The sequence below is a fragment of the Hippoglossus hippoglossus genome, chromosome 22 (genome assembly GCF_009819705.1).
Source record: "Hippoglossus hippoglossus isolate fHipHip1 chromosome 22, fHipHip1.pri, whole genome shotgun sequence".
In the NCBI taxonomy this organism is placed as follows: domain Eukaryota; kingdom Metazoa; phylum Chordata; class Actinopteri; order Pleuronectiformes; family Pleuronectidae; genus Hippoglossus; species Hippoglossus hippoglossus.
The window spans coordinates 15388489-15399861 of NC_047172.1; the positions used below are offsets into that span (position 1 = coordinate 15388489).

At 41.6% G+C, this 11373-nt stretch overlaps 2 protein-coding genes across 3 annotated transcripts; both read left to right on the plus strand.

The window, feature by feature from the left end:
* Positions 1–584: 584 nt before the first annotated feature.
* adss1 (adenylosuccinate synthase 1) lies at positions 585–5250 on the plus strand. Of its 2 annotated transcripts, XM_034575608.1 has the most exons (13): positions 598–862; positions 1759–1861; positions 1949–2011; positions 2102–2152; positions 2242–2308; positions 2430–2537; positions 2622–2703; positions 2805–2931; positions 3038–3192; positions 3821–3945; positions 4103–4200; positions 4717–4866; positions 5084–5250. In XM_034575608.1, the coding sequence occupies exons 1-13, from the start codon at positions 671–673 to the stop codon at positions 5134–5136; spliced, it is 1374 nt and encodes a 457-aa protein (XP_034431499.1). In that variant the 5' UTR covers positions 598–670; the 3' UTR covers positions 5137–5250. The 2 variants fall into 2 exon arrangements, with proteins under 2 accessions (XP_034431500.1, XP_034431499.1); XM_034575609.1 differs by lacking the exons at positions 3821–3945; positions 4103–4200; positions 4717–4866; positions 5084–5250 and adding an exon at positions 3342–3757 and having other exon boundaries at positions 585–862; positions 3038–3229.
* A 563-nt stretch (positions 5251–5813) lies between these two features.
* On the plus strand, positions 5814–9378 carry siva1 (SIVA1, apoptosis-inducing factor). The gene is made up of 4 exons (XM_034575610.1): positions 5814–6002; positions 6266–6454; positions 7847–8000; positions 9143–9378. The coding sequence occupies exons 1-4, from the start codon at positions 5882–5884 to the stop codon at positions 9189–9191; spliced, it is 513 nt and encodes a 170-aa protein (XP_034431501.1). The 5' UTR covers positions 5814–5881; the 3' UTR covers positions 9192–9378.
* Positions 9379–11373: the final 1995 nt, after the last annotated feature.

Sequence of the window (11373 nt, forward strand, 5' to 3'; positions counted from 1 at the left end):
CTGAGCAGTTGTGATAAAAAGCTAATATATCTTACAACCCTTGATGAATTTCATTGAAATGAACATTAATTTCATATATTTAATCAAAATGGACGATGAATTCATAAACAAGCAGGGTTGAATGTCCAAAATCTGGCCCAGGGACCGAGTACATAAATGGTCATTTTTATATAATAAAAATATGAATATATGTGTATGTAAATATGTATTATATAATAAAAAGAATACTTTTTCAATGTTCCAAGAAAATTAGATTACATATTTATATTTATTTATAGTAAGACTGATATTGACAAACAACACATGAAATTATTGATTGTTATTATCTTTATATATAATATGACTGATATATCGTAACTAATTAAGATAATTTTCCTATGCTCCTTTTGGTAGCAAGTAAGTGTGACCAATATTTTTTAATAAAAAGAAGAACTACATTGCAGCTTTTTTTTTCTGCCAGGGACACAAACATTAGTCGGTGAAACTTCTCCACTTTACATCCCGTTAAGTCTGTTTTCCCCGGTGACTCCGCAGCCTTGGAGACGATCTGCCCAGAGATCTGTGCGTCTGGCTCTGACATCATCGGCTCTGAGGTTACAGATATGGCAAAGCCCCCCTCTTGGAGACTCGTTAGTCTTCTTGCGGCGGACAGACCACAGCCAGCACCGTCATGTCTCACACCTGGTCGACGAAAGACCACAAGAACACCGGCCAGCCCGCCGCCACCGGGCCGCAGAAGCGAGCGCGTAACGACGCGGGGAACAAGGTGACGGTGGTGCTCGGCGCGCAGTGGGGAGACGAGGGCAAAGGGAAGGTCGTCGACTTGTTGGCGACCGAGGCGGACGTTGTCTGCAGATGTCAGGTAAACGTTTCGGATCAGTGGCTTCAGCTCCGGGGTTCTTGTCTTTGTATTATCGCTGCTGCATGCCATTTTCTTTTTGTCTGAATGGAACCTGTCAACGACTGGCTGGTGGAGCGCAACAGGTGCTCAGTGAAAACACTTGTTCAGAACTGAGTAACCTTTCAGACTACTACAATAAGACACGTTGAGTTGGCCATGTAGGCTACTCATGGACATAGAAGGTGGAATAGGTGCCAAATTTAGCCAAATAGGTGCCAAATTGTGCCAAGTTGTGCAAAATGTTGCTATCGTGTCGTTATCTTTCCAGTATTAATGCACAAGTGCAACATTCAAGCCTGAATCCTCTGTTAATTATTGTACCCATCTCTAAACCAGCCTGATCACAAAGAGATTACATGAAGCAAGATTTGATTTGTGTGGCATTAAATTCCCAAATTCACAGACAGGTCAGGTTCTGTCTCCTTACAGTGAGAAACATAAGCCCCCGGTCAGAAATCGTAGGTCACTGCAGCACCAGGACACACGGTGAGCCCTGCCAACAGTTGCTGTGTTGTTACTTGCTCCACTGACAGGACCAGCACCCTGTGTTCTGAAGGCTTGAAAGCCCCACCCACCATACTGGAGCGAGGTCACATTCTCAGGCTGGCTGGATATGTGAGAAGGCCAGGCCTTAGGAGGGCGGGGGGGACACAGAGTGGAGGACCCACCGGCGACCAGCCAAGTCTGTTAAAATAGCAGTGAATTGGGGGAGAAGAGGGTGGCTTATCAGCACCTCATGGAAAAAGGACGAGACAGGTCTTAATGTCATCTGTCCTGTGGTGGTAGTAACATCATGCTGTATTTCATTGAACTGTCATCAGAGCACTGACTCTACCACATGCTGCTTTGATTTATAGGGAGGCAACAATGCAGGACACACAGTGGTGGTGGATGGCAAGGAGTACGACTTCCACCTCCTCCCAAGTGGAATCATCAACCCCAAAAGCACATCACTCATTGGTAAAGGCTTCAATCTTCAGTCCTTATATACGAGACAGCATCGCTAGAGGTTTTACTCTAAGTCAACTCTTCCTTTTACTCTTATAGGTAATGGAGTGGTCATACATCTACCCGGCCTGTTTGAGGAAGGTGATAAAAATGACAAGAAAGGTATGTTCAGAAAGAAAAACACTCTAATGCACTCATGTAGATTGAGATGATTGTCGCCTCACATAAATGTGATTTCTCTTCTCTGACCAGGTCTGAAAGGCTGGGATAAGAGACTTATTGTCTCAGACAGAGCTCACCTCGGTATGTACTGTTTAGCCTGTATAAACAACATATCTTATTTAAATGTGTGTTTGTGTGTGTTTTATTGACTTGTGTGTTATCTCTCGCAGTGTTTGATTTCCACCAGGTGGTCGATGGCTTACAGGAAAATGAACGACAAGCACAAGAAGGAAAGAAGTGAGGATATAGAAAAAAAGTGATGCATTGATTTAGAGATTGACGAAAGTTTGGCCAAAAGATAAGTGTTGCACAAATATGTCTTCACAAATCTGCAATTATTCTCCTGTCACAACGACAGCATTGGAACAACCAAGAAGGGCATTGGACCTGCATATTCCAGCAAAGCTTCTCGCACTGGCCTACGTGTGTGTGACCTCCTGGGAGACTATAAGGACTTCTCCACCAGGTCGGCATGACAGGACAAATGGTGATAAAGATTCCTTCGCAATGCACGGCTGTGCCATGATCCACAATTTCCATTTCCTTCCAGATTCAAGAACCTTGTCCGACAGTATCAGTCCATGTATCCTTCCTTGGAAGTTGACATTGAGGACCAACTGAAAAAACTCAAAGTGAGCATCAACGAAACATGAATGAAACAACGAATTGATGATTTATCGACTCCGCCTCTAACTTACACAACAAAACATTCTGCTATTTGTGTTTCGTGCAGGAGTACGCTGAGAGATTGCGGCCGATGGTGAGAGACGGGGTCTATTATATGTACGAAGCTCTTCATGGACATCCAAAAAAAATTCTGGTTGAAGGGGCCAATGCCGCTCTGCTTGACATCGACTTTGGTAGAGTCAGCAACGATAAAATTGATTTTATTTCATCAGTGAAATGTGTATCTGCTTTTGTGGATCTGGGAATGATCTGCATAACATATTGAATTATTCTTTTTAGGTACTTATCCTTTTGTGACATCATCAAACTGCACCGTGGGCGGGGCGTGCACTGGTCTTGGGATCCCTCCTCTGAATATTGGCGATGTGTACGGCGTAGCAAAGGCCTACACCACCAGAGTGGGAATCGGAGCGTTCCCCACAGAACAACTCAACGTAAGGGCCGGATGTATAGTACTGATATTATTAAGACATTACATTACATTACATTTCATTTAGCTGACGCTTTTATCCAAAGCGACTTACAATAAGTGCATTCAACCATGAGGGTACAAACCCAGAACAACAAGAATCAAGAAAGTACAATTTATCCCACACGCTGTCAAATGACATATTCTTTTCACTGGCCCTCTTATTGTATGAAGGAGGAACACATGACATGTTATGTAACTCATTGACTGTGATCATTGGACTGACACACGGACAGCAGGGCCGGTTGGACGGGAGGGATCCGTGTGTGCCGGGCTGAGTGCAGCTGTCAAATTTTGTGCGAGATGGGCTCAAACACTCTTTACCTCTCATGCAGGTCACATGTTCACAGGGGATAAATTTAGGGCGAGAGTCTGGGTTCAAGATATATTTACTGTGTGTGCTGGGGTTGTGTTACTTGTCACACACATGGGTCAAGATGTCAAACCTGAAAACTATCTCTTCAGCACGTCTTGTTTTATTGTACTCAACTGTTTATAGAACCCCAGATCATGTGTATTTTTAGGCTCCTGTAGGAAATTATTCAAGTGCATGAATGATAAAGTTAAGAGGTGTTTTTTCCGGTTTACTGTAGGCGATAGGAGAGCTGCTGCAGACCAGGGGTCACGAGGTGGGTGTAACCACAGGAAGGAAGCGCCGTTGCGGCTGGTTGGATCTAATCATCGTCAGATACGCTCATATGATTAATGGCTTCACAGCGTGAGTGACTTTAAGAGAATCATATGGACTTTTGTCTGTTTTTTTTTATATGGAAGCACATTTATGCTACAGGGATTTTTTTTTTCCTGCACCATCATAAAATGAGAGAAACACTTGTTCACACCTGTTTACCAATGACATGTTACTTTCCCTGCAGCATTGCCTTGACAAAACTTGACATTCTGGACGTGCTGGATGAAATCAAAGTTGGAGTTGCCTACAAACTAAATGGAAAAAGAATTCCCCATTTTCCAGGTGATTTAACAGAAGGAACTGTGTGTAAAAATAGAAGAAGAGCATATACCTCTGCCAAGGCCCAACAGTCTCCATATGAAACCACATTTAGAGTCACTATATCTGGATTTTTTATTTTTGATCTGCACCAAATTGCACACATAAATGGCAGTCCCCTAAACATGCCTGATTTTTTTTGTCAAAATCAATGAATAAATCTCTGAGAAATAAATGAAATGTTGAATCACAGCCCTATTTCACAATGACCCCTGATCCGGATCCCCACAAACATTTTATGGGCTCTTTCCTGACGAATACCACATCCTTCCACCAAGTTTTGTGGTAGTCTGTTTAGTAGTTTTTGCATAATCCTGCTAAATATCAGACAAACAGACGAAAATGTAACCTTCTTAGTGGAAGTAATAATAAAACTCACACACCCATCTGCCTTATTTGATGACATATGAGAAGGAGTAGGTGTCAAGACCCAGCATTGATTTAAAGATTGTTAATAATCGTTTTATTTTTTAATAATAGCCAACATGGACGTTTTGCACAAAGTGGAAGTCGAGTATGAGACCTTCCCTGGTTGGAAGACGGACACGTCTGCAGCCAGGAAGTGGAACGACCTCCCCCCCAAGGCACAAAACTACATCCGCTTCATCGAGAACCACATCGGAGTTCCCAGTGAGTTTCACACAAAATAAGCATCAAACACCAATGAATTTGAAAAGAATGCTGTAAAATATTTGTATTTTCCTTGAAAGCCTACAAACTAAGATAAAAACTAAAATGATAAAACTAGATGATATCCATTAGGCGCTAATGTTTCAAATACCAGAAATAGCCTTTTACATTTTTTCTCACTTTTCTAATCTTTCTCTCTTTCTTTCTCTCTCATCAGTTAAGTGGGTTGGTGTTGGAAAGTCCAGAGAGTGCATGATCCAGATGTTCTAGAGGGAAACCTTCACCTCCACTTGATGGAAGAACAGATCGTGTGACATCTTTTCATCACCTTAAAATGATTTTCTCTTTATTCGTTAATAAACAAATCATCTATTTAGCCTTTAAGCAGTGTTTATTTTGTTGCAGCCAAAAATCTCTTGTTCTTTTACTATTACTATTAGAGGATGTAAGTAAACCACAAGTGTCAATAAAGAGCCATGTCACCAATTTAACTGGCACCAATATTTTCAAATAAAAGTGATTAGATCCATGGTTATCTGTAGATCATTCATCATAGTGTGTGTGTGTGTGTGTGTGTGTGTGTGTGTGTGTGTGTGTGTGTGTAAACATGGTCAGTCAATGCAAATGCCACTGGTTTGTCTAAACTGGGACTGTTTTGATTATTTTTGGTAATTCAATCATAAGTTTGAAAAAATTAACGCATTTAATTTACTAATTTAAATAAATATGTCCGAAAAAATTAGCACCTTTCCTCCATGTCTACCACTAATCTCCTGTTATTGTTTTTTTTTTATTGAACAACAAAAACTCCCCACAGCCCGTGAACGCAGCATAATGCGAGAGAACTTTTATATTGAGCCAGATATCACGTGACGGCAAAGCAGCAATTCGATTGGCTCATATCTTCCACGTGACAATTAAGAAGGCGTGTGATTGGCTCCTCGCCGCATCCATTCCATTTTTTCCCGCAACAAACAAGTGTTGAAGTGTGACGGACTTTATTTTAGCTGCGAAAATGACGAAAAGAGCCTGTCCGTTCCCCGAAACCTTCTCCTCTCAGTACAAAGTACACATAAGGCAACAGGAGCTCAACAACCTCGGCGTGTTTGGGAACCAATACAGGCAGGAAACCTACGGTGAGTACAAGCTAGCGCCGTGAAATGTTTGTCAGCGTCGCGGGATTTGGTTCATCTTCCAAAATGTCCTCCATTTGTTGACAGCGATTGGTTTTAATGTGTTTGCTCGTGCTCACCAAACGTTTACTCGTCACACAACACGCGTCGTGTCGTTAGTTTGACAAGGTTTTTGCACGGCTAACGGCCTCTGAGCTAACACAATGAGAATATATGAGAATATAGTCTGCGGTGAGTCACGTGTGCTTGTCTCTTTCTTTCACCAGAGAAGACAAAGAACCTGCTCTTTATGGGAGCCAAAGCTGTGATGGGCAGACTCTGGACCGGAGAGGAGAAGTCCACGGACCCGCAGTCAGCAGGACCAGCGGAGACACCTTCATGTAACCAGACCCTGCTGCGAGGACAGACACTGATCGGACACGATGGGAGACTGACGCGAGTCAACGCTGCAGCAGGTGAGCGTGAGACAGGTGGGAAGGGTTTACACAGTCTGATCAAGACTCATCTGGACACGGCAACACTGGACAGCAGCATGAGAGAAAAGTTCTGATGAGTGAAACCAGAACTTTGTCATAGTCCCAATTCCAGGGGCCTCCTCCTTTCAGGCACAGCTAGAGAAAAGCTTCAGTGGGATTTACACAATAAGAAATATAATAGACTGGCACTCAGTGATGTGCATACCTCCAACAAGGCCCCACAGTCCCCTCGTTGTTTTTTTATTTGGATCTGCAAAAAATATCACGCTCATGGATCTAAGTCTCCTAAATAGACGGCTCGCAGTCTTGCAATTACTTTTAAGAAAGTGAAATGAAGTCCTGGACCTGGCCTTTTGATAAAGATCCATGGCAAATTGTATTGGGCTCTTTCTTGGCACATGTCACATCCTTCCACTAAACATTTGTTGAATCCGTTTCATAGTTTTGCGTTATCCTGCTGACAATTAGACAAACCAGCAGACGGGTGAAAACATAGCCTCCTCGCTGGAGGTCACCTACAGAGTCTAAAGACGTGAGAGCAGTGAAGGCACAGTAGTGAAGTGACTGATCTTAGAATCCAGGTGATTCATCTCAAAAGAAGTATTGGGAGTCGCATAGAATGGAAGTAGATTCTTTGGAGTAACTGGGTCACACTCTCCTAGCAAGACCTAGAGTAAGAGTGTATCCAGCAGTCCTCAGGGAGCAAATGGTGCCTCTTTCATACCCACTCCTCATCGCAAACTCCCGTTTTTGCTCTATGTAACTCTGGTGAGACAATCTCCTGTGAGAAGTGTGTGACTGACTGACAGTCGCAGTTTTAATTGTCAGAATCAGGTCGGCAAGTTCAAGAGTAATGCTGAACTGTGGATCAGTTAAAAAGACTTAAGTCATTGAAAACCAGTGTTTATCTCCAATATTCACTGAGGAAACTTTTTAAATATCAAGAAATCTGAATAAAGTCCGGTGTAATTGGTACAGCAGCAGCTCTTCTGGTTCAGGAAGCCGGGGATCATGGGTAATCTTTACTGTTCAGTTGTTTTTCAGATAAGTGAGTGGGACATCTCAGTCAGAGCTCCAGTGAAGAGATTGATACACTTTGTTTTTCTCTACATGAAAAGCATTAAATCACCCAGACACTGAGCCCAACAGAATTAGTTGCCGTTTGTCTGCAGAGGGCGCTGTTACTCAGCAAGTTCTTTATATTGTGACAAGCCAGTGTTCTCCATACCCAAAAACAAAATGTGTGTATTAGTTTTTGCTTTTTCCAGCAGATGTCAGCATTGGCACAGGATGGTAAGTTTGGGCTTTAAACTGGGGCGCTTTGCTAAATGCTAATCCATTGTGCCATGTGGCTGTGTACCTTGTGTCTAGGTGCACCAGCGGCCCCTGCAGGCTGCTGTGTTTGTCAGAAGAGCCAAGGCTCCAGGACTCCGTGCTCCCAATGTGACCGTCCAGTGTGTTCCTCCTGTACCCGACAGTGCTCGAGCTGCTCCAGCCTCTGCTGCTCTGTCTGCACCATCATAGAGTAAGTCACTTGTGATTGCCTTGTCACCCCATTTCCCAAAGCACCTCAACATTGTTGAATTTAAAAAAAAATGTTATCTACATCAATATAACTGCCAACTTTCAGTTGACAAGAAAACGACAGGACACACCAAATTTCTCCTTTTTATTAGTAGGATTTTCCTAATCATCTAATCCAGGCAGGATAATATTGTCCTTTTAAACATCAGGTCACCAGCGAGAATCCAGCTGCAGGGTTTTTTTCCTAGACGCCAAAGCATCAGCAGAGGCCTTTAACCTGAGAGACGGTGCAGGGGGACTGAGGTTAATTAGGTGTCAGTTGGAAACAACTTGCTTTGACAAAGCCCAACGTGTTTAAACAACACATGCTGTTTTTTATCTGTTCTGTGAAATAATTTATCTTCAGCTTGAAAACCATAATTTAACCTTTAACAATGTTATATTTTAAAAGATTATGTATTATCCATTGTGTAAAATCATCATCTTAAAAGTAAATAGTATTTCATGCTGTAAAGTAAACATTGTAGAGTAGAAAGTACAATATTTCCTGGTAGAAGTACCGTAAAAGTGTACTGAAACACACGATTTGATTGAATATACTTTGTTGTTTTCACCACTTGTTCCCTTGGAAGATCTGTTCATGACGTCAAAGTTTAGATCAACTTACAGTTTTTATGTGTCATATTTTTCACCTTTTGAGATCCAGTGTGTAGGATTCAGGGTTAAGGTTATGGGCAAGAATTTGAATATAATATTAATAATTTCATTAGTATATTATCTCCTGAAACCAAGAATCATGTTTTTGTTATCTTGGAATAAACCCTTTAGATCTGTATTGCGTGCCCAGAAAGGACAAATCAATTACTGGCTCTAGCGAGTGCTAGTATTACGTGAGTGTTACGTTACCTGAAGGCCTCTCCTCCATGCTTGGGAGAGGAGTGAAGGGGGTTTTCAGTTTAACCACTAGATGCCACTGAATCCTAAACACTGGCCCTTAAAGACTGAGACACTGAAACCCTATAACTGGGTGAATGTGAAGTCGTTTTGAACAGTGTAATGGTCCGACTTCTCTAAAACATTTTCTGTCTGTTAATGAACAATGATGATATTCAATAATAAATGTAATATTTTTTATCCCCACAGTTACAGCGGACAATATGAAGAGGTACTGTGCTGCAGCTGCTCAACATAAACGACTGATCAGGAGTTTGTGTGACTATGTATCTAATGTATATGTAGTTAACTCACATGAGATATTACTAAAACTGCATTTTATACCTGTGATGTTTTTTTTTAACGATATGATCCAGATCTTTATTGTATATGTGTATATGTATTCCCTTTCAAAGGTAACTGAAATAAACTTGAACCATTTTGTACACAGTTAAATGTCATTTCTTTTGAGTTATGTCATCAATTCATGAGTTTATATAATCTGAATGCTTAAAGATGCACAAAAACTTAATTTCGTAAATATTACAAAACTACTAAAACCCCTGAAAGACGACCATGTCGCCTTTGTCTGTGTGGATGCATCAGCAGATGGCAGCACACTCCCTCTCTGACTGCACCCCGGTCAGGCTAATTCACAGAACCCTGCTTTGTGTGTGGATGGACAAATTAATCTCTCTATGCTAAGGAGGTACTTTTTCAACCTTTTACTTAAAGTGTGAAAGTTTTGTCTCGGCTTGGCAATGATAATGAAATTCCAATCCAGCCCGTCTTGCGCTGACCTTGAGAATCTGCTATCAAATTTTATTTATTAAAACAAGATGACCCAGAGGTTGAGCAGGACCGCAGCATTTGCAGCAGACAATTTGGCTACAATTATCCTCGCTGGACACGACCTTGAGGGTGTAGTCATCACTTTGTCTTGGCTGTGGCTCGTCACTGATGATGACTGCTTTCAGGGTCAGGTATTGTACACTGTGAGTAATTGTTCTTGGTGGCACATGTCCTCAGCGGTCTGCTTCTGCGTCTCATGACATGCTGTTATAGATATTAGCATGGATGAGTACACTTCCTGGAGCTTATTGCATATGCGCCTGTGAGCTGTTGAGTCACAGCCCCGGCGCAGCGGGCCAGTTGTGGCTCTGTCGGCCTTTGGGGAGCTCTGCAGTTGGTGTCCGAGGGCACCACTTGATTTCTGGCTCAGCGAGCAAGACAGCTGCTGGCAAGCGAGGCGTCAAGTTGTCTGCACATTTCTTGATAAGGCTTTAAGGAACATGGAGGTGAACATTAAACACTTATAAGGAAGACACTTTTTAAATTGCAAGCCAATTTGGCCTTTGGAGCCACTTTTTAAAAGGATATGAGTTATTGGCTGAAATCAATAGCTGATACGCAGAATATTAATCTGGAGCAGATTTGTTGGATTAGACTATCAATGGTTCTTTTTGGGTTAAATCACTGTAACCTAAAAATCTCTCTTAAACAGTTGGATCATACAAAATAAGATATTTGGAGATGTTATTCTGGGCTCTTTGAACTTGTAATAGGCATTGTTATTTTGAGTCATTTTTTTTTACTAGGGCTTGTCAGTTGTAAAGAATATCAATAGACTAACGGGTAATGGGAAAAAATAGACAGTATGTGCAGCCCCATTACAAAAGTTCCATAAAACTAGATGATTTACAAAAATGTGTCTTTATGTGGCCCTCCAAGTAATACCACTTCCAACATAGTGTTTACCTATAGGCTACTTATTATCCTATTTGCCAAGTATATTTCATATGAAATTTTCATGTGATATACTGTATATGCTTTTAATTTATCCTGCCCAGGATTTGCAGATGCATTGCAAGATCTGGCCGTTGTGTTGTGCATGTCACGTGTTAAGTAAACTAATAAACCAAATTAACAAGATGAAATTACAAGGAAATGTTGGAAATATCTGATGATCCGTCTTCAGTGGTGGATCTGGGATTTTTCAGCAAATTCTCTTATTCATTGTTAGTATTGTTAGTGAGTGACTAGTTTGTTTAATAAAAAAAAAAGAATACTGGCAGTACAGGGGCCAATTACATTTCAGCTAGGGCCAGTGCCCCCCTGGCTCTGCACTTGGATCTGTATTTTAATCCATTATTCCAGAATCACCTAATAATTAAGTAAAACATGAACAGATCACTTTTTAAAAAAAACTGTTTCACCAAATTAGGCTCGTAAACCGGTTAAAAGTTTTGTGCGTGAGTGCATATGTGAACAGAAAGAAACGAGTCGTCACTATTCTCTGCACCGGAGTCAGATGGAGCATCCTTCAAGTGCTTTTCAACTGTTTGTTGTAATGGTCTGAGTCACATACTGTGAATCTCGCTTTTGACGGTCTAACCGTTCAACTAGTTTCCTGTGACCCGTCGTTGTATCAGACCTCACAT

Excerpts from the sequence above, each read along its gene's own strand:
- adss1 (XM_034575608.1), top strand. The coding sequence starts at position 671 with ATGTCTCACACCTGGTCGACGAAAGACCACAAGAACACCGGCCAGCCC. Across the intron at positions 1,862-1,948 it reads CAAAAGCACATCACTCATTG|GTAATGGAGTGGTCATACAT; the intron begins GTAAAGGCTTCA and ends TTACTCTTATAG. Across the intron at positions 2,153-2,241 it reads CTCAGACAGAGCTCACCTCG|TGTTTGATTTCCACCAGGTG; the intron begins GTATGTACTGTT and ends TATCTCTCGCAG.
- siva1 (XM_034575610.1), top strand. The coding sequence starts at position 5,882 with ATGACGAAAAGAGCCTGTCCGTTCCCCGAAACCTTCTCCTCTCAGTAC. Across the intron at positions 6,003-6,265 it reads ATACAGGCAGGAAACCTACG|AGAAGACAAAGAACCTGCTC; the intron begins GTGAGTACAAGC and ends TTCTTTCACCAG. Across the intron at positions 8,001-9,142 it reads TCTGTCTGCACCATCATAGA|TTACAGCGGACAATATGAAG; the intron begins GTAAGTCACTTG and ends TTATCCCCACAG.